Source organism: Zeugodacus cucurbitae, chromosome 2 (genome assembly GCF_028554725.1).
Source record: "Zeugodacus cucurbitae isolate PBARC_wt_2022May chromosome 2, idZeuCucr1.2, whole genome shotgun sequence".
NCBI classification, from domain to species: Eukaryota; Metazoa; Arthropoda; class Insecta; order Diptera; family Tephritidae; genus Zeugodacus; species Zeugodacus cucurbitae.
Window position 1 is genome coordinate 58,575,782 of NC_071667.1, and position 22,778 is coordinate 58,598,559.

Genomic DNA, 22,778 nt, shown 5'->3' on the forward strand with positions numbered 1-22,778 from the left:
AAACCAAGCCTAACCTTTCACAAAAGAGGTCTTACCCATATAAGCACAGTTCATCGTTCCATTTTCGATATTAAAAGACCCCGAGTATCAGTTATTTTCTCTGATGTCTCTCACATTGAATCTATCGTAATAGTTGTTTAATAGGTTAAAGAACGTTTGTGTTACTAAGAACTCTTTCTTCAAATAATACCCTTAGCAGATTTATATTATCTCGGTGTCAAATTTTAAAGATCTCAAGAGAATTTTTCACACTTTCAATAAATATCTATGAAAAATCTAAAGGTTTTCTTCAAATTAAGTCCCGAAATTGCACCCTTTATTTGCTTTCTACTTTCATCTCTAAGAAATCTGGAAGATAGCAATGATTTTTTTCAGTGTAAAACGTATTTGAATAAAACATTTACTATTGTATTCACATTTTAGTTGCAGACAATTGATTTACTTTGTGTTTATGTTCAAAGAATTGGACTGCTTTCAGATGGGGAACCCCAACCACTTATACTAGAGATATACATATATCTGTCTATACCTACAAACAAATATACATTCTTGTCTATATACGTTGGCAATTGATGTCTTACATTCATTTGGGGGTTTTGCGAAGAGCATATGTGGGCCGTTTTTTTTTCAGATTGAGTTTCCTGAAATGGAATCGAGTTTTGTATGGGAGGGTATGTGGTTCACTTCTTGTGTCTGTGACGCAGTCAGCCGTGCAGGGTAATCAGCCAGGCCACATGCAGTTGGCCGTAACAAAAACAAAAGCAAATAACACCAACACACGCGATGGCAATGTGTGTGTAGCTAGCTTCGTAGTGGTCCATTCGACCGCCGCTGGGCAGCCATTGGGCAGCCACAGGTGTGAGCAAACATTTCTTTAACTTGTCTACTTAGTTTGCGGATCCTTTGAGAATTGTTTTGTTTTACTTTAATATTTTTTCTTGAGAAAATGCTGAGTGCTTGTTGGACTTGAGACCGTTATTTTTGCACATACTTCAGTCTCTTTGCCTCGTTAAATAAATGAAATTGATTTTTTGGTCATTGGCACATAAGTTTTGCCCCACATTTTGGAGAAAAATAGAAGCAATTTCATACTAGACATTTTTCTCACTAATGCTTTAAGCTTTATTCTGAATTTTTAGCATTTACTTTTGCTTATAACTCGAGTACTGTCTACCTATTGGAGATCATGACAGAAAATGGCCATATATGTTACTCAGTGGACTTTCTTGTATCAGAACCTCTTACCACAAACCACTATGGAAAAATCTTATGGGTTGGGTTTTCTGTTGATAATTTCAACCGATTTAAACCGAACATATTGGTGTATACCTTACAAGACCATGGAAGATTATCTTCTAAATCATATATGAAAATCCAAACAAACTCATATCTTCTCTATCATAAAGGTAAAGTCCCTCTGTTACAGCAGTAACATCAGTGTTAGCTCTTGTATAAAAGCTTTATAATTTATTATTTAAAAAGATGAATGAAACATCTCTTATGTATATTAACTTTGATATAATGTTAATCCTTCAAATACGGAATGGATCCATTCTAAACGTCCTGAAAACTGTAGTTCAAATGTTTATACCATTAAAGGATGAATCCCCCTGTGTCTAACATCTTTATCAATAGCTTCTAGCTATTTTGTTATCCGACTCGTGTGGGTACCCGGCCACCGTGAAATCGTAAAGCGGACAAGCTTGATAAAGAGGGTACCCTAGCAATATTGGCCTTGGAATAAGAGCGGTTTGGCAGTCCATGGCCCACTTGCGCAAGAGCGCTGGACATACAGACGCACACATGCGTTGAGACATGGGATCCTGGCAGATGCCAGTTGCCAAAACTGTTTGGAGGAAAGCGAGGTGGAATCTTCTAAGCATTTTCTCCTCCATTGTCCAGCTTTTGCCAGACTGAGGTTGACACAACTTGGAAAGCACTCCTTCGGTGAACCTTAGGAATTGGCTGGAATTGAAATTAGCCGTCTAAACAACAGATTCCAAGCGTTTTGCCGAATCTTAAGGGTCTTTGTTTCATTAGGAGCTTATTGGTATTACAAGGAACAGCGCTCAGAACTGTCTATGTGAGATCTTCCCCCATATGCAGAGATCTGCCTGCTATCCTAACCTAACCCTGTTACTAATCTATACATATATCGTTATGGTTTCAAGACGAAGGTACTTGTTTGTACAGCTATATAATTCAAATGATTAAAATACTAAATTGTAGCCTAGTGAAATATATACACTTGAGTTAAAGAGCTATTCAGAGGGGGTAACGATTTGTGGATGTGATATCTCTCTTATGTCAAGTTTTCCGCAGTCGTATGTGGTACTACAGACGACAAATTAAATAAAGTAAACCAGGGCCTTCGATATAGTGAGGATAAGATGAAATGTCTTGAGAATTTCAACGCACAAATCATTTACATTTTCTAGCCAGGTCTATTCGTCCGTGGAACCTGGACTTTTATCGTACATTTAGCTACATAAACCATACTCAAACCAAGTTAGGAGTTGACAGATCAGTCGGAATCAATTCGCCTTGTGACTGGTTTTATAGAAATCTCACCGGAAGGTAAATAAGCTCTCTTTGACTTTTAAAATTAATGGCGTCTTTAAATGTAGTTTACTTCTACCGAAAAAGAGAGCTCATTAAAAATGCACGACTTACTTTAAAATGTAATTGGTTTTGGAAATTCGCATGCCAACTCTAAACTAACTTCATTTGAACAAAACTTATTTATCACTAAGAGCCACAACAAAGCGGTTGAAGCGTACCAGCAAAAGACTCACATAAAGTGTAAAAGAGTACATCAAAGTGAAAAAAGCAAAGGGAAAAGTTGGCGCTGTCTACAAAAACAAAAAAAAAAACAATAAACAGACAAGTCAAGCGACTTCTTTTGTGTTTATTGTGAATTTAACTTTTCGAATTTTTGTTTGACAGACAACGGTACCACGCATTTATGACTGATGTACAAATGATGAGCAGGCATTCATGTACATATGTATGTGTATGTCATATGTGTATTTGTGTTGTTGTTAGTTTATTTGTTTTTGCTTGAAGTAGAAGTTGACGTTGAAAGTTTGAAGTGTTAGCGACTTTTATATTTATTTACTTGCCACCAAAGTGAAAATGCACATCACTCAAAGTTTAAACCTCAATTCCGTGGGGATAATGATGCCTAAAGCGTCATTCATGCCACAATTTCGCTGTCTGTGTGATTGCTAAAATATTCGCACACACTCACACACACACACACATGTATGTGCCTATAAAATAAATTATAGATGTTCAAATGAAGTTGGCATGTGTGTGTGTGTGTTTGTTTGAGCGCGCTCACAGGAAGCACTTTGGCGCTCGGCAGCCACACATTGTTCCCACATCCATGTTTACCCGTACGAATTAATACGCTGGGGAGTCTTGCATATCATCGCTGGCACACGCCCGCTCAATCAAACAAATAACAGGCGCGCAAACACACACACACATACATACATACATACACTTCCGTATACAAATACAAATGTATGTGTGTGCACTCATGCCGAAATGAAGTGCGCGTCAAGCATTTGGCGACAGCATTTGGGAGTTGGCATTTGACGGCGCTTGGTGACAGTCAAGCGCCGAGCGCGAATAACTGTAAACTGTACGAATCACATATCGAAAAATGATTTCAGATATGTCAGCGAAATCTGCTACGCCAGCGCCAATTGTGAAGGCGGCATAAACTGTGCAACATTCCACCTCACTCCCCACCTCCCTCCCAGCAAGCACACACATAGCAAAAGCTGAAGCTATAATAAAAATCGCTTAAGTACGCACCCGTAAGCCGCAGCCGAAGCCGGAGCAATGCGTACGCTGCGCTGTTGTTTTGCGCTCCTTGGTTCCGTTGCTGTTTGTGTGTATATTTTCGCATACTCGTATATCTTAGCGATTTGAGTAATTCTTTTTAGTGGAATTTTATTTTTTTTGGCGCTCACTGCCGGTGCTTTTCCACAGCATTTATTTTATTTTTCAGCTTTGATGATGATGATGATTCCTCTTCAGAATGTAGAGACCGTGCGTGTGTGTGTTCTAAGAGGACTGCGTGAGTGCTGATAAAATTAAATGCGCGAATGATTTGTGCCAAAAATGCAGCTTCATAAATATGTAAACGCGCAATCAAACTTAGCCTACATATATTAATATTTTAAACTAATTCGAGGGAAGTTTTAAGCATCAAGTTAGTTGGCACTGGGACATCACTCTTGTTTGTCAACAAGCAACAAATTTAGTTTGTTTACAACAACAATTTTGCAATGTGAAACTATTTGAGTATTTTAACGAGTCGTTAGGATTGAAGGATTCACAATTCGACTCCAAGTTCACTACAGGCTCGTATCCTTTTAAAAGTTTTATATGTACTTTGCAATCCGACTTGTGTGGAAACTTGATCACCGCGAAATCGATGCAAAATGGAAAGCGGCCCAGCTTGCAAGAAGGGTACCCTAGCCAAATTGACGTTGGAGTGGAAGCGGAAGTGGTAGTCCGGGGTCACTTGCGCTAGAGCGCTGAACACACTGACCTCGAGTGAGCTCGCCAAACGCTGGACAACCATCAGCACCTGTGCAGTAGCGAGGTCTTTCTGGCTCGCTGTGGTACCAAAACGGCCCTTCCAGTTGCTGTCGCTTAGTAAGGCTCATCTCGTCGCAATCATTAGTGTGCACTAATAGACACATAGTTCCTGCCACTTGCTAGTTGCAAAAGCTGCTTGGAGGAAAGCGTAGAGGAATCATCCAAGCACTTCCTCCTTCAATGTCCGGCATTCGCCAAACTAAGATTAAAACACCTCGGTAGGCAAGTATTCGCGCGAACCCAGAAAATGTGACTGCAATCGACATTAGTCGACATAAGAACTTTATAATAGAGTCCAAGCGCTTTGACATATCATAAGGGTCTTGGCGATCCGTCAGGTGTATTTGGATGTTACAATGGACAGTGGAAGCTGTCTAAGTGAAACCTCTGCAGTGTCGGAGATCTACCTCTTGACTTAACCTAACCAAACATATAAACATATACAGCCTAAGAGACTTGCAACGAGGCTTTCATTAACAACTCGACAATCAACGACGAATCCGGCAATAATCTAATATTTATAAATAAAAAGCTGGAACTTCAACTCTCTTATCCCCATTAGCTTCTTTGCATAAAATGAAGACTTGCTTAGCGTGATCAAACTCTTCACATATCGGTTAAAAACTACCCATCTAATATTATTTTCAACACCCTTGAAACAGTTTCGAATTTAAACCTTTCAAAATCTATTATTCTCAGCAGAAACCCAATCCAAAACAATTCCAAAGTGCCATAATTAAAAGAGATATCCAATATGATCCGTCAACGCTACCAAGAAAAACTCTAGGAACCTTTAAAATTTTATGAAATTTTGAACTTCGGTAGCAAATTCAAAAGAGCTCTTGAATTTGAACTGAGAGACTGAGAAGACTACTAATTAATTTAGCTTTTTATAGAGATATTTCAAAGTAGATGAAGATCGTAAGAGAACCAAGTACCTATAACATGATATCTTGACTAACTGACAGGCTAAAATCATGCTGCAATGGACCACACCTCAATTGAACCGAGAAACTAGCATACGGAGAGCTCACGAACTATTCAAGAGACCAAACACCGGAATAGTCAACTTCTTGACATAATTGCTTTCTATTGCCAGAATGAGTGGGAAAATCAACTCTCTCCTTGTTATGTTCCAACCTAGTATGGAATACAGAGTTTCCCACACCCATGTAACTGTCATAGGAAAATCAGAAATTAATAATAAAGCGGAATTGCGGAAGAAGTAAATACCAAATAAGCAATAAATACCGCAACAGCTATTTGCTATAGGCTTAACAAGAGCAATGATGCACAAACTGCTGGCAGATAAAGGAGCAAATATCAAATATGTTTGTATGTATGGAAGAATATATATTTATATGGCGATAAAAGTGTGAAATCTACAGCTAAAGCCATAAAGTGCTTGAAAAGAAAAGCGGAAATGACAAACACACATACACAAACACATTAATAACACATCCATAAAGGGGGCGATCCAACGACGGTTTGAATAAACAATTCGCGCTCTTTACTGCCTAAGTATTTGCATAAATTTTGCACTTAAGCGATAAGTTTAAGTAATACTGGTGTTGTTGTTGTTGTTGTTCATAAAGCAAATTGCTGTCGTAAATTGGTATCAGTATTGAACGAAAGCATGTCAGTACAGCGAAAGGGGTGAAAAATGCAAGCGTTAGCAGCGATATGTACTCTTGTAGATTTCGATTGTCATATATCAATTTTTATTATTACTTAAGAAGGCTTGTTATACTATTAGTTGGGGATTTAGAAAAATATTCCATAACTAATTTAACTAAATTGGGCATAAAATTGTGAAAATAGTACAAGAATTACGACACAACTGTTTTACAGGAAATATTTATAAAAACAAGTAAGGCTGAGCTAAGTTCGGGTGTAACCGAACATTTTATACTCTCGCACACTTTGACCCAAATATTCGAAATAAACTCCTCTGGAATATGAGGACTGGGGACCGATTTCTCTCATTTGAGGCACCAAGCTACATCATATAGAAAAGGGGATAGAAACTGTTTGGAGAGTATTTCGTTATGCTCCTTCATAGGTATCATACGTGCCTCATTGTGTAAGTGCTCGACCGGAGTCATCAAGAGGCAACCTGTGGCTGTCCGGAGTGCGGTATTTTAACAAGTCTGTAGCTTCCTCATTCAGGTCCAGGCGACCATATTGGGGCTGCGTAGTTTAATACCGGCCGATTGCCTGGCAAGTTACCAACGTTTCTTTGTATTTACCCCATGTGCAGTCGGCAAGCGACTTGAGGATTTTGTTGCGGCTCTGTACCTTGGTTACAATCGCGGTAGTTTGGAGAATGAAAGAGTACAGGCTATCCAGTGTAACATCCAATATTTTGGGATTATAGACCTTTGGAATTTTAATGCCATCAACTGAAATATTCAGGTCTAGACTGTACTCTTTCGTCCAATTGTTGAATAGTGTCGCTATGAATTTGGTAGGGGAGAATGTTAGGCTCCTAGCAGTGAAGAAGCGAGAAAGGCCGAGGAAGTAGCCGTTTACTTTCGAACAAATGTCATCGATTCCATTGCCCGACGTCAATATCGTACAATCATCGGCGTACGAGGTAACTAAGACTCCTTCTGGTGGTTAAGAGAGTTTCGAGATGTAGAAATTAAATAGTAAAGGGGATAGGACACCCCACCTTGTGGAACTCCTTGTTTAATTCTTCTTTGCTTGGATGTTTGACCTCGAAACGTTTCACCTTTTCAACCCTGTAGGTATCGGAGATCGTTCGATATCTTCTAGTAGCGTTGTGTGATTGACTGTGACAGAAGCTCTTGACAAGTCCAGCGCAATTAAGACCGTCCTCTTCCAGGGAGGTTTTTGATTTAGACCATGAGTTATCTGGCGCTAAGTGTTGTGGTGGTACTGTGCACTTTACGCAATCCGAGTTGGTGCTGTGCTAGGCTCAGATGGTGGGTGAAGATCGGGAGTAACAAGGTCTCAAGTGTCTTCACTATTGGGGAAAGGAGAGTTATCGGACGATAAGACTACCCTAGGTTGGCTGGCTTCCCTGGTTTCAGTAGTGGGACCACTCTTCCGTTTTTCCACGAATCGTGTATGTTAAGAGTGGTCATATCTTGAAAAGTTATAGTCCGATTTGGACAATTTTAAGATGAGCGATGCCTCACCGCTCACAAGATGTTGTACAGAGTCACATAACGGTTGTTTATAACACCTACAACGAAGCGTAACAGATATAACTGTATATCAAACTGTGCCGAAACCTCAAACACCCTAATTGTATAATGAAATTGTAAAATACTACGAGAAATCAGAAAATTATGAGATCAGGTGACTTGTCCAATACCACATTGCACGGCTGCTTGAGTAAAAAGCAGGTCAACAAATATAAATGAACTAAGTAAATTCTGACCAGAGAATAAAGTTCCCCATAAAATAAGTATAAAATAATTTTAATGATAAAGGCAGTATGTGGCTAAAACCACATAAAACAACAAAAATAATTTACCTAACACTTTGCTTATCATAACAAACCAACTTTAAAAGTCAGCAACAGTTAACAAGCCACAACAGTACATATGTATGTATTTAGTCAGTTTTCAACATTCTTTGCTATGCTTATAATATACTCGTCGTAAATGTTTAGCAATTATAGTGAATAAAATTAACAACAAAGTCTAAGCCAGACACACTCAAGTTCATAGAAAATCACACACACATATATAAATGCATACATACATATACAAATACATATACATATATAAATCTCAAATATTTGAAAAGTTTCCCACACTCCCGCTGAGGTTTGCAATAGTTTTTACTACCAGTTGTAGCTCAACAATTAGTGGGAAATTCAAAAAAAATAAATAAAAATTACGCAACAGTTTCGAAAATAAAATTTTTATCATGTCAGACACACACACACACTAACGCATATGCGTATTTCCCTGCCTGCAATTGTTTAATTTAACTATTTCCTGGATTGAAGCAGCAACTTTTGCAATGCCAGCGAAAAACTATTGTTGTCGGGGCGTATACGCAACCAGTAGAATGCAGTGGCAAGCGCAAAAACAAAAGCAACAAACTGTTTCAGCTGCTTTCTCCCTCTGCGTGCTCTGCAAATATTTTCACAGAAATTAAAAATTAAATACTTGCATGAGGACACAATTGCGTAAATTTAAGAAACGCTTGTTGACCGAGCACCCATTTTCCACAAATTAAAAGTGAAATATTTTATTAGCAAACACAGTGTTGCTGTTACAGTGCGTATGCAATTTTCTTTCTTACGCATTTCTGCTATCCTTACTTATATGCATTGTTGCAACGTACGCACTGGAGGAGATATATACAAGAAATCATATTTCACTGCAAGTTCTGTCGCCTCTTTACCCAGCAAGCCATATACGAGGTAAGTTCAGAAATAACGGCTTTTTCGTAAATAATAGTTTTGTTCACATAACGATCATCACCGTCCGTCTATGCAAGCAGCAACTTGAGTAAAAGTTGAAATATCTTGATAATTGACTTGGTACACACAATTTGGGGCAAAGGATCGCACTAGGAAGTTTTTTGTACATACCTCGTAAGCTAATAAAGATATATAAACGAAATTCTCTTGGGTCGTTTCCTTCAGGTACTTCCTTATACAGTTTAAAAATCGGATTATAACCACGCCCAACACTCATACAAAGGTTATACGAGTATTGAAAATTTCTAAAAATGCTTTAATTCAGTAAGGAAACACACTATAAACCTTTCATTACAAAGATGGTACAGAAAGGTTGCTTTCAAATTAATATACAAAACTTTAGATGGGTGTGGCTCCGCCCAATTATGGGTCAAAAACCATATCTCAGGAACTACTCGACGAATTTCAACGACATTGGGTTCGTATCATTATTTTGACATCCTTATACTACAGTTTGAAAATGGGCGAAATCGGTTCACAACCACGCCTTTTTTCCCTGTACAAGAATTTTAAGGTCCATATGATTCATTTACTTTACACTCTATAAATTAAGCACCGGTGAAGGTATCGGAAAAGAACTTTGCACAAATAATGTATTTAATGTGTAACATCGGCCGTCTAAAAATCGAAACCCGAAAAACCATAAATTTTCAAAGCACCAGATACCGAAAATGAAGACCTCAGTGCTTCTAATAAATATTTACCGAAAATTCAGGTAAGTCTCGCAGATATTTTGAAAAAATTCAGAGGGAATATTTTTCTTCTAATAATATGTCAACATGCCAAAAATTAGTGAAATCGGGTCATAACTTCCTCTAGCTCCCATATACCTAATATTTGGGGTTTCATACTTTCATTGGACTATGGTATAATATTTATCGGTTAATATGTGAGATAGATCAGCAAAATTTAGTGAGCTTATAATATTGGACAGAATATAACTTGGTGGCAAAAATAGTTGAAATCGATGAATTACCCAGCCACCATATATATACTAATTTTTGTCTTCTAATGGACTCTATGCCAAATATGTGGGTCAAATTTTGTATTCTCTTAATAAAATTAAATAAATAAATTGCGAGAGTATAAAATCTTCGGTTGCACCCGAACTTAGCTCTTTCTGACTTATTTATTATGTATATATTAATGTTCTCGCCCTTAAAACAGTCCACATTCGATACTATGCACTTATATCAGCGCTTCTTCCAATCGTCGAAACACTTCTCAAACTCAATTGTTGGGATAGCCTTTGGTTTGTATGCTTGTAAAACAACGACCCTTTAAGGTTTTCTTTACTTTCGGAAATAGGAAAGCTTCACTTCTTCTTCTTCTTCCTCTTGACTGGCGTAGAGACCGCTTAAGCGGTTATAGCCGAGTCCACAACAGCGCGCCATACGTCTCTCCTTCTGGCAGTATGGCGCCAATTGGTTATACCAAGCAAAGCCAGGTCCATCTTCACCTGGTCCTTCCAACAGAGTGTAGGTCTCCCTCTTCCTCGCCTTGCACCAGCGGGTGCTGCATCGAACGCTTTCAGAACTGGAGCACTTTCGTCCATTCGAACAACATTACCTAGCCAGCGTAGCCGGTGTCTTTTTATTCGCTGAACTATGTCAATGTCGTCGTATAACTCGTACAGCTCATCGTTCCATCGTCTGCGGTATTCGCCGTTGCCAATGTTCTGAGGACCATAAATCTTCCGCAAAACCTTTCTCTCGAAAACTCCTAGTGCCGTCTCATCGGATGTTGACATCGTCCACGCCTCTGCACCGTAAAGTAGGATGGGAATGATGACGGACTTGTAGAGTTTGGTTTTTGTTCGCCGAGAGAGAACTTTACTTTTCAATTGCCTACTCAGTCCAAAGTAGCACCTGTTGGCAAGAGTGATTCTGCGTTGGATTTCCATGCTGACATTGTTATTGCTGTTAATGCTGATTCCCAGGTATACGAAATTATCTATAACTTCAAAGTTATGACTGTCAACAGGAAAGCAGCTTCTATTAAACAAGAATAGATCCAGATTTATGACCTATAAAGAACGTTCAACTCCACGGCATTTATCAAAACAGTTTGTAGCATTTTTTCTGCTGCTACAACAACAACAACAACATCATTTCTAAAAGAGCATTACCTTAATTTGTAGTGGGGTTTCAAGATACTTTACTCAGACCGGATGAGATGTAAGTGTAGGAAAGTAGTTATTAACAGATAGTCAGTGAATGAACGGAAGCCTGTTCGGGTAAGTCCCAGGAATTTGAAAAGTGCCTTAATCGAACTCTGTTCAAATCATCTAAATGAAATAGAATCGCAACTTCCAGACCACAGAAGCTTTGAAGCAACTGTCTTTGTCAAAAATACAGTTTTAGATTGATGATGCATCAGGACTGTGCCGGTGTTCTGAAAAGCTAACGCTATATTTTGGCATATTTTGAGACAAAACTCTTATCGAAAAATTGGTTATTGAAAGTATCGATCTCGTTGGCAACTAGTACATAGAACAATAAAACCGAATTTCGCTGAAGATTTTTCTAAAATTTTCTTTTCAGTCCACCTTTTACTAGAGGGTGTGCTTGGCCGCTGTAGTGTACACACGGCACTTTCAGCATTCATTAAAAAACACTTGGCCGACACTTGCATCGGCCAGCGCACAAAATATGCATCGCATCGATATGAAAATATGAGAACGACTACATCCATTTTATATATACATACATATGTATGTATGAAATGATTTTCGACTATGCTGGCCAACACTGCGCATACACAATATTATTTTAAGCTTTTTTTGTGCATACGATAGCAAAGTATGTGGGCGGAAGTGCATATGTGAAGGCAAAAATATATATTCACTTGCAGTACAAATATACATACGTACCTACATATGTATGTAGACGTATGTAGAGAGAGAGAGTGGTGCGCTAGTTGGCCCAGTTTAAGCGGGGCGTTGTGTGGACCTAGCCAAGCGTAGAAAAGTTTTCTCCCATGCAATTTATATAGTGCTCATAGTGCAATCGGATGTGTGTGTAGCTGTGTAGGCACACTTTTGCGGCAATAACTAACTTCTACGCGTTCACTCAACCACACACACACACACTGGCAATATGTTGCCAAGCGTCCGGAAATTGTTGCAACTCACTACTGGTGCTGGTGCTCTCCGCAGCCGCAGCCGCAGCCGCTGTTGCGCTTTTCCTTTTTGGCCCACAAAATTTTTGCATTTCCATTGTCAGCATGCTGCTGCCACAAACGCTCGTGTGTGTGTACTAACTGTTGCCATCATTGTGTGTGTGTGTGGTCATTAAGCAAGAGCAAATGTGCTTTGCAACAGCCGTGGGGCAAGAGAGCCAACAGCGATAGTTGCAACAGCCATTTTATTGCCCTCATTTGGTTAGCTGTCACAATGTGTTGCACTGTGACCGATACAATGGATTCATTGTAGGCACACACACACACACACACACACACACACTCATACACAACCACATTATGTATGTATGCATGAATGTTTGCGAATGTCGAACAAATTGCTGCGTTTTCCAGTGAACGGCGCTCTAATTGTCCACTACAGTACGATGCATGTGGCATGAAAATCAAATGACCCACAGAACGTCAAAATGCAATCGTCGAACTTTCTAATTTTGCAATGAAAATGGCGTTGGACGTTGGGAGTAAGTACTTTGTATTGGAATGGTTGAATGGTTGCCTACAATTGGCAGCTTTGTTTTCATTGACGCGTAGATAACGGTATATTAAAGCAACATTGGCGATGACATTGGAAACTGTGCGAAAAGTAACGAATAATCGATGAATAAAGTCTATCTTCAATACTAAGCTCGTTGGTCCACTCTATACATAAATTAACTTGACAACAACTGTTAGAATGATCATGTTTAATATAGACACGAAATTAACAAAAATATCCTCCTTCCGACTATTTGACCCCACTTATGAATTGGGAAAGGAGATTCCAGATTCCAGATTCTTTTAAACTTTAAAACTTCCTGGAAAAAGACAGCTGGCTTAAATTGATAACCTCACGCAGCACATTGAATATCTACTCTACTCCTTGTGGACAACGTGACGGCACTCCATCTGGAATCGCAAAGGACCAAAGTGGTTTATGTGTGGCGTATTGCCCTACCAGTATAACCTAACCTAACCTTATGAAGTTTCAACAAGGCTGTTTTAGTTGCTATGGTCTATAAAGACAGTGACATAGGAAATGGGTAAAGTTTACATAATCAAAAAATTATCAAAAAATCGGATGTTATTATTATTGTTCTTGTAGCGGTTATCTAACCCTGCTTGAACTAACAAGCATGAATCGGTTGTCATCGAAGTCATACAATGGTAGACCTAAGAAACGAGCTCTTTCGTCAAAACCGGAACAAGGGGAAAGGGGTGTAGATGGGTGGGGTTAATTTTGTATACAAACAGGTGGTTAGTGTCATGCGGGACATATGTTGGGTATGTCGGGGTTCAGTCTGGCTCAGTAAGAGTTTTATCTGTTACAGTATCTAGAACGAAGTGGCTCGAGGGTCACTCCAGTTTCGTGAGGCAATTCCAACGACAGCCGGTTCCAACCCTGTTTGGAATACTATGTTCTAAAGAATTCAGATCGTTACAGCAATGACCCTTCACCATATGACTATCAACTATCTGACTATGAGTTGCCAATGGAGATTGTACCCATAGTTCATAAATAGTGAAAGACCCCATAGACTCAAATCTGGTGATTAAATTGGCTTAGCTTAGAACTCGTGTGCTTTTATCGAATTTTTCCAAGTATTTTTCACGAGACTGCCGGCGAAGAGCTTCATAACCAAAACCCAGAACATAAAAGTTGACAGCGTCTGTACCTTTCTAATGGTCTATATCCTGTAAATAATTATTTGGTGGGCGATCCTTCTTCTGACAATATTAAAAAATATTTATTTTTCTTAGATTAAATAGTTCGCCATCATTTTTTAGCAAAAATGCAATTTAACAGGAAAAGGAAAGGATAGGAAAAAATATTGTAACAAAATCACATGTGAATGTACACACATTTCTACATACATACGTATGTATAATATACATTGTACATTGTATATACATATTAGTTTTCACTGCAAATTTATTAACTGCTCTGCTTTTGGTCCCATCTTAATTTGAATCAATTTATTAGGGTTTCAAAATCAAAAGCTTTACTTTTCATGCCACTTTATGGTTTCTTAGAAATCATTGTAAAATATGTTGGAGATTGTATTTGAATTAAAGACAGTGGCTTACTGCCTTAGGTTTGTTAAAACTAACTTACATATCAGCATTTGCATTCGTAAGAATTTATTAGGGGTAACAAATGTACGGCAATATATGCATACATACATACACATGTTAATGCTGAAATATTAATTTGATTGTAGAAATCACAATTCTCAAACTTTCTGTTTCGTATATGTATGTTTATTAACAAACATATAGTTGCTCTTTGAGAAAGATGATAAAACATAAAACTAGGGCAATATAAACTTATATCAAAAGATATATATAAAATTATTTAAATTTCTTATTTTTTATTAAAACCCTAAGTGCGTAAAATTTAACAAAAAACGAGTAAGGAAAGGCTAAGTTCGGGTGCAACCGAACATTTTATACTCTCGCAATTTATTGAACAAATTTTATTTAGATAACACAAAATTTGACCCATATATTCGGCATGAAGTCCAATAGAAAAACGAAAATCGTCATATATAGTATATAGGCTAAGGTAATTCCTGAACCGATTTTATTCATTTTCACCAGCAAGGTACACTATATCCAAGACTATACGCTCACTTAATTTTGCTAAGATATCTCAAACATAACCAATACATATATGCTAAATAAAGCCCACCGTATTTTTGAAAAGCCTATAATTAGGTATATGGGACCTAGGAGATGTTATGACCCGATTTTAATAATTTTTGGAACGTAGACAAGAAGACAATTTCCTCTGAATTACATTAAATTATCAGAGAGATTTACCCATATTTTCGGTTAAAATTTATGCTTAGGCGCTGAGTTCGATATCTGGGGCCTTGAAAAGTTATAGTCCGTTTTGACAATTTTTTTCACAAATGAAGCCAGAGATGATATGCACTATTTGTGCTATCTTTATTGGTTCCTTATGTTTACATTATAAAGGGAAGGAATCAGATGGAATTCAAAATTGAGTTATAAGGAATGTAGTCGTAGTTGTGAACCGATTTCGCCCATTTTTTATCCGTGTTATCAGGGTGTCAAGAAAATATTATATACCGAATTTCATTCGAATCGGTCGTGTAGTTCCTGAGATATGGTTTTTTGACCCATAAGTGGGCGATGCCACGCCCATTTTCCATTTTGTAAAAAAATCTGAGTACAGCTCCCTTCTGCTATTTCTTCTGCAAAATTTAGTGTTTCTGACGTTTTTCGTTAGTTAGTTAACCCACTTTTAGTAATTTTCAAATCCTTTAATGGTATATATGCAGAAAGATTGGTTTATATAGCTTAATTGGCTTGCGAGATATATACAAATAACCGATTTGGGGCGGGCCACGCCCACTTCCCCGAAAAAATTACATCCAAATATGCCCCTTTATAGTGCGATCCGTCATACCAACGCCAATTTTCGGAAGCTACCTTTTCACGGTCCCAAGAAATACGTCTACTAAGTTTCGTCAAGATATCTTAATTTTTACTCAAGTTACAGCTTGCACAGATGGACAGACGGATGGACGGACAGACATCCGGATTTCAAATCTACTCGTCACCTTGATCATTTTGGTATACATATATGACTCTATATCTAACTCTTTTAGTTTTAGGTGTTACAAACAACCGTTATGTGAGCAAAACTATACTACTCTCTTAGCAACTTTTGTTGCGAGAGTATAACAATAATTTCTCAATCAAATAAAACATTATCCCTTCAATACATTCACAGTTCATTATTGGTATAATTTTTACATGTATAACAATTGAACCCTCTCGTTACTAATATCAAACTTCAAAGCACCCTTGAAATACTTTCGAAGTGGATGGTCCGAGTGTCATTAAATTTCGCCTGCTTTCATTCTATATTGTCTATAATCGCCCTCTCACACTACAGTCGGGTCTACATAATCGAAACGAACTCGGATTTTTATCCATCCGAGGATAGTCCACAAGCCAGTATACCTCAAAAATATTTAGGGACTTTTTTTGTTGCTATAATAGACACACATACATACAGTAAAATATTTTTTTACACGTTAGGTAAACTTAAGTTTACGTTGGACTTGTAACACACGCTCCATGTCAGGATCATGAGCAAGAAAGTGTTGTTCCAAACTTGTAGCGAATTTCAAGCCCTCACGAATTAAATTAGCTGTTAAAACCTGAACTTACCTTCGCCTTCGTCGATATCGAGATTTTTATTCTTAAAATTTTTCTTTATTAAAATCTTCACGAAGCATATTACTTCAAAATCGTGGAAAAAAAGATTTGACTATTGATAAATACTGTTTCCGTTCCACAAAATAAGTATAAAAATTCATGCATATAAAAAAAAAAAACAAAAAAAACTTACAGACGGCCATATTTGTAAGTGTAAGCTAGTCTTTAGTGCGTTTCCGCAAGAATTCGCAGCTATTACGTGCATATGTATGTGTGTGTACAGCCACAAATTTTATAGATCATGAAATCAACTATTTGTATAATAATAAAACATAATATGCTGTTTTAGACGCTTGCAGTGTTTGCAGTTGTTGTTAAAACTATCAAACAGTTTGTAATTAATAGTTTACACAGATAATTTAATCAAAATAAACCGATAAACTCACTTACGCCATTTCCTTTGTATATTTGTAACTACGTTCCACAAACTAAAAAAAAATTGCACATTGAACACGCTGTACTCTACAGAGTCCACAATTTTCTTTCCCACTGTGCTTCGCCACTTTCGTAATTCACTTTTCACTGACATTCATCATTTGTCAGTTTCTTGAACATGCTCACTTGCGCATCGTTTGTCAGTGCTGAAATTGACATTTGGATTTTGTGACTTTTTCGGCTTTTAAGAAAAAAATAAAAGATCTAAAAGTGAAGAAGAAGACCGAATAGAAGTTCTTTATATTTTTTATACTCATCAAAACCGCAGCGTGATTTTATTTATTCCTCATTGAGAGCGCTAAGCGTTCGAAACAAAAGTACGCCGTTTTAGCTGACGTGCAAAATAAATAAAGATCCGTGCAGGATTTCGGCATATAAACGTGCAGCTAATTATTGAATTGTGTTTGCCTGTGGAAGTGACCCTGAGTGCGGACTTGTGGTATAGTAGAATACGTGCAGTGTGTAGTGCCGCCGTGTAGACGTTGAAGAATTTTGTCGGTGTTGAAACAGTCAAGACAAGGTCGTACCGCTTGCTAGCATACGAAACCTAATCAATTGAAATTGTTACATTTTACACCTGCGGTAAAAGAATAAATTACTCGAAATGGTAAGTACTAACTTGTTACATACTGGCATTTTGGTGGTAAGGACATGAGTTGTTCGCTGCGACGAAACCAGCAATCAGAGGCGACTGAAAGAGTAATAGCATAACAACAACACTGCTGTGAAATCAGCTGCTGCTACTGTCAATGTCGCCGCCTAAAGCTTGACGTCGACGTTAACGTATCTGTTAACGCTGCCACTCTATGATGTGCCCGCAACAAAATGAACTTTGACCAAAATCATTATGACAAATAATTGTTAATAAAACAGTTTTTTACTTTCTACTCCCTAACAGGATGTGTTCCTTATGATTCGAAGACGTAAAACCACAATTTTCACAGATGCAAAAGAGAATACAAGCGTCGCGGAACTGAAGCGTATGATTGAAGGCAAGTCAACATTAATGAAATTAACCGAAAACGGATGACTAATTTATAAATACATTTAAACGATTATAGGTATCTTAAAAGTGCGTCCGCATGACCAGAAACTATACAATCAGGACAATGAGGTGATGGAAGACGAGAACACCTTGCAGGATTATGGCATACAGATGTCAACGGCCAAGGCGCAAGCTCCTGCACAGTTAGGACTAGCATTAAGGTGAGTTTGGTTTGAGGAGAGTGCGAAGTAATTTCTGTAGGTCGGATTGCAGTGTAGATAAATACATATAGCGCAGGTAGTCATAGTCATAGATTGGTCGTAGTCTAGCAAGTGTGTAAATATATATTCGGTTGTGTTAAGATTTAATTTATTTTTTCAAACAACGTTCTTATCATTTAATTAACATCCGTATTGAACGTTATTTGTTTTATTTTTTTTGAATAGCGGCTTGAGCGCACTTCTTTTTTTCAATAAACTTCCAAGCTTGTTACATGTGTCAGTGTATTGGTTACTTTATATGTCAAATACATATTTTTATGTGTTTATTTTTGGAAAAATGTTCTTGTCATGCCCACGCGTCGTGTATTTGGCTCGCGCCAACAATTTTATCTATTTTTTTGTTTTGTTAAGTAATTCATTCATTATAGATGTGTCTACATAAATGCACTCATATTGAAATTATAGATTTTAGTGTCTTGTAGTAATCGAAACATATACTTTTCAGTTTTTCCTTCATTAATTAACTAAAATTTAACCCATTAATCTATTATAGAGACGAACATGGCGAATTCGAGCCGCTCGAAATAACGCCATACTCATCGCCACCAGATCTACCTGAAGTTATGAAGAATCAAGAGGCAGCTAACGGTCAAGAGCAGGTTGCATAAAATAACTCAGAGGGAATGGAGATATCTACAACAACCGCAACAACAAATACGATGTGTAGTAAACAACAGACCGGTCTTAACAGCTACTACATACATGCATACATAATGGCACGCAGGAAATGCTTATTTTAAATAACAAGAATTAAAATTACAAACAAAAATCAACTTATTTTCAATTTCAGCATTAAGTCAATAATTTGTTAAATGCTTTCTTTAAAAAAAACAAAACAAAAAAAACATTGCATTGCGCTTGTTCAACGCTCTCATGTTAAGTACTCTCCAAACTTTAATTATTGTCATTTTTTCGGAACTTATTATTATTTTTTTTTATTATTACATTCTAACTAAAGGCAAACGATTTCGGTCGAGATATATTTGTTAACTATTTAATTTAAATTCTTCAATGAAAATATGCAAATGAATTTATAATTTAAAATTATGATTTTACCGTTGATAACGTACATTTGTTTACACATCGAACAAAACTAAACATTGTTTACGTTATGGAAAATTTTGATCATTGTTTCCTTTACTTACATAATTTATAAATTGTTAAAGTTAAAAAAGTAAGTTCACTCTTAACATATTATTAAACAAAACAAAAAACCAAAACCTTATTTAATGCTATTAGTAAACGGCTCAAATTCGCGTGAAGTAAACAACAGCAAAAAAAAAATACATTAGAAGTGCAAAACGACGAAAGCTAACTAAATTATTTAATATAAAAATTACACAAATTTCGCAGACAATTCTGAACAAAAAAACAAAAGAAAACAGCATTCTGACACTAAATTACATTTCATATGCACACATATTTACACAACTTAGCACTCCTTTTTGCAATAATTTAACGTACCCCCTAATGTTTAGAAAACAAAAAGAAACAAAACAAAAATCAAATTAAATAAAAAGCGAAGTCGCTTTATAATAAATTATATTGTAAAGCCTTATGAAAATCTCGACGATATACAATATAAAATAAAAGCAAGTAAACGAGATGCGTAGCAAATTTGCGCAGTTGGTGAAGCAGAATTATGAATTACTATATATTCGGTTAATTTTATTAATTAATTAACATAATTGTAATCATAAGAATTAATTATTAAAAAAACATGAAAGGAAATCACTTGTATACTTTGTGTTGATTTAAATAATTAAAACCCACACTTAGATACAGGTGTCGCCCTAGCCTCTTTATCTAGTCCGAGTCGTTACTGTTACTGCTGTCAACAGCAGTCTGTTGCTCCTCTGTTTCAAGGAACGTAGCATTGTTTGATTGTTGCAATTCTAAATTCTCCAAGTATTCTTGCAAACGATCTTGGAAGAAGTTAATATAAGTTTGCTTTTGTTCCGCAGTCGCCGGGAAATAATGACCACCTGGATGTTCTAATACTTCCGTGTTTTTAAAATGTCGCGCTAATTCTTGACTCATTTCCTTGGGTATGATATCATCACTAAGTCCATATATATGCAGCGTAGGTATGGTAATAATTTCTTCATATGCGCTTTTGTGCGCTAAACTACCAGAAAGAAATCCAGAGGATAGTATAGCAAAATCCGGTCGTATGGACGTCACTAAAATTTTACAATTTTTTATTTAATTTTTTCTTTTTTTTATTAACACCACAAACTCACATTTCTTTTTCGCCAAACCACAAATTAAACCCACAAAGCAGGCACCTTGTGAGAAACCTAATAAGCCTTGAAATGGTCCCTGTTTCTCCCACGCCTCCTCAACTAAACCCAGACTCTCTTGAAAACCAAAAGCCGGTCCGCCTTTGTTTGTACCTTTGAAAGTACCATCATCCTTGTTGGCCCACCAACTACGTTGTTCAGGCGCTTGATCACCACCTGCTTCTGGTAGTACTACTTGATGTGGCGCCGTGAGAAACACAAATTCAGCATATTTTCCAGCGAATTTCCGAAATGAGCCCAATTTGTTTTTAAGTGCATCACCATTTTGGCGATAACCGTGCAGACATAGTACTCGCACTTTGTCTTTAATTTCTAACTGTTGTTGTTTTTGTTTCGCTACTCTTGATGTTGAGCTGCTTGTTGCAGATGTGCTATTGGACATGATGTGCAATTTTTTAAATTTAATTAAAGTACGAGACAAAATTTTAAACAATCAGCCATGAAACGATTTTTAAAGGTTATATCAGCTGTGCATTGCCTTTGGTCAGCTTTTGTTTACCTCATGCTGACATATGTATGTACATATGCCAATTCGTAGGGGTGTTCAGTGCCGGTTAATTATAGTAAGCACAAAATTTATATGTCATGCATTAAAAAAAAAATCAATTTACCGGCGTTTAATATTAATTTAATTATTTTACAATAAGTTTCAGTCAGCACATGCATATTTTTGTTTTAAATAAATAATCTCAAAGGAAAGTCACCACGCTTTCTCATCCCTTGGTTTTTGACATTTGCCTGACAATTGTCATTTCATTGCGCGTTTCCTTATGTAAATACTTGTAAATACCGCTTGATCTTAACATATTTCACATTTATCCTGAATTAAACAGCAATTGCAAGGTGAAGTTGCACATTAAATCAATATCATAACTTAATTATCTTCTTTGTAGACAAAATGCTGCTCACGGCCCCACTACTCTCGAAGTCTTCCTTCTTTGGGTCTTTGGTCAATAAATGCAGGCAAGTGATAAAAAATCAACCGTCCAAGTCTTCCAACATTAATGACAGACAGACGAACAACATTAACGATTTACAATCATCAAATTCTTTCACTGCCACACACTCCGTAACTGCTCCTATCTCCATCTCCTCTACCGACAGGCCAGCGGCCATAGCCAACTTTAGTGTTTCCTCAAATGTCGCAACAACTGCACGCTCACTTGAAGAGAAACTTGGTCTGCCGCCGCGCCCAAAGAAACCGCTCACACCTTATTTCCGCTACATGCAGGAGCAGCGTCCCAAAATACTTGCTGAAAATCCAAAATTCAGTACAACCGATGTAGTGCGCGTCATATCGAAACGTTGGAATGACGCTGATGCAGCGCTAAAAAAACGCCTGCAAGACGAGTACAAACGCGAACAACAACAGTTTGTGGAAATTCGTGCCAAATATGAGGCGAAAATGACTGATGAGCAACGTGCCGACTTGAAACAGCTTAAACAAGATGTACAAGACGCAAAAGACCGCAGAATGATGCGAAAGCGTATTAAAGAACTTGGACGTCCCAAAAAGCCTGCCTCTGCCTTCTTACGTTTCCTCGTACAGGAACGTACAAATTCGCCACAAACACCTAAACAAACATATCGCGAATGGCATCAGAAGTGCACAGAAAAATGGTCGCGTCTCTCTGACAAGGAGAAAGAAGTATTCTTAATAGAATCGCGCAAAGACATGGAAGTGTACAAGTGAGTATGCTTTTCTAAGTTATTTGAAAAACAATTTTACACATTTTTATCATTTTAACACAAAACAGAAAAGATATTGCGCTGTGGGAAGAGAAAATGGTGCGCCTGGGAAATATTGATGTCGTGCGTCAGGGTAATTTGATTGATCCACCAGAACCAAAACCGAAGGGAATCAAACCGATCGCCTAGTCGTGCATACAAACTAAATATTTTTACTTATCTCTATTCATTTGTTGTATTAGGTGCATTTTATTTACATTTTTGCGTATAATATACAAAAAGCCAGGAGTACGTATTTCGTTAAAAGTGCACGCTTATTTAATATAAATATTTGGTGCGGCAACGTATAGCTCGTTTTGAGCCATATACGCACCTAATATGTAAACATATGTGCATACATATGTATACTTGTGTATACAGAGTATGTATATATTCCCAGTTATGTTTTTGAACTTAACTTTTTCGTTAAATAAAATGTAAGTGAGAAAAATTTGTAAATTTAATTTTGAGTTTTTATTCCTACAACAAGAAGAATAAGAAACTATTCCACAAAAAATCGTTAATGGTTTAAA

General features: G+C 37.2%; 4 protein-coding genes across 7 annotated transcripts in view; 2 read left to right on the top strand and 2 right to left on the bottom strand.

The window, feature by feature from the left end:
* The window catches only part of LOC105214565 (protein timeless homolog), a 458,589-nt gene that overhangs the window by 435,244 nt on the left and 567 nt on the right, over positions 1-22,778 (bottom strand). The gene's annotated exons all lie outside the window — the stretch shown is intronic.
* On the top strand, positions 17,057-19,945 carry LOC105214569 (elongin-B). Its single transcript, XM_011188069.3, has 4 exons — positions 17,057-17,555; positions 17,847-17,940; positions 18,010-18,154; positions 18,708-19,945. Exons 1-4 carry the CDS (start codon positions 17,553-17,555, stop codon positions 18,820-18,822), a joined length of 357 nt encoding a protein of 118 aa, XP_011186371.1. The 5' UTR covers positions 17,057-17,552; the 3' UTR covers positions 18,823-19,945.
* On the bottom strand, positions 19,533-21,032 carry LOC105214568 (esterase GA18864). Its single transcript, XM_011188068.3, has 2 exons — positions 20,458-21,032; positions 19,533-20,397 (listed from the first exon to the last, which is right to left on the bottom strand). The coding sequence occupies exons 1-2, from the start codon at positions 20,897-20,899 to the stop codon at positions 20,021-20,023; spliced, it is 819 nt and encodes a 272-aa protein (XP_011186370.1). The 5' UTR covers positions 20,900-21,032; the 3' UTR covers positions 19,533-20,020.
* Positions 21,176-22,709, top strand: LOC105214567 (transcription factor A, mitochondrial). Of its 4 annotated transcripts, none has more exons than XM_029041891.2 (4): positions 21,186-21,355; positions 21,411-21,480; positions 21,622-22,206; positions 22,275-22,709. In XM_029041891.2, the coding sequence occupies exons 2-4, from the start codon at positions 21,416-21,418 to the stop codon at positions 22,393-22,395; spliced, it is 771 nt and encodes a 256-aa protein (XP_028897724.1). In that variant the 5' UTR covers positions 21,186-21,355; positions 21,411-21,415; the 3' UTR covers positions 22,396-22,709. The 4 variants fall into 4 exon arrangements, with proteins under 4 accessions (XP_054086485.1, XP_011186368.1, XP_028897724.1 ...); XM_011188067.3 differs by having other exon boundaries at positions 21,188-21,360; XM_054230510.1 differs by having other exon boundaries at positions 21,176-21,355; positions 21,411-22,206.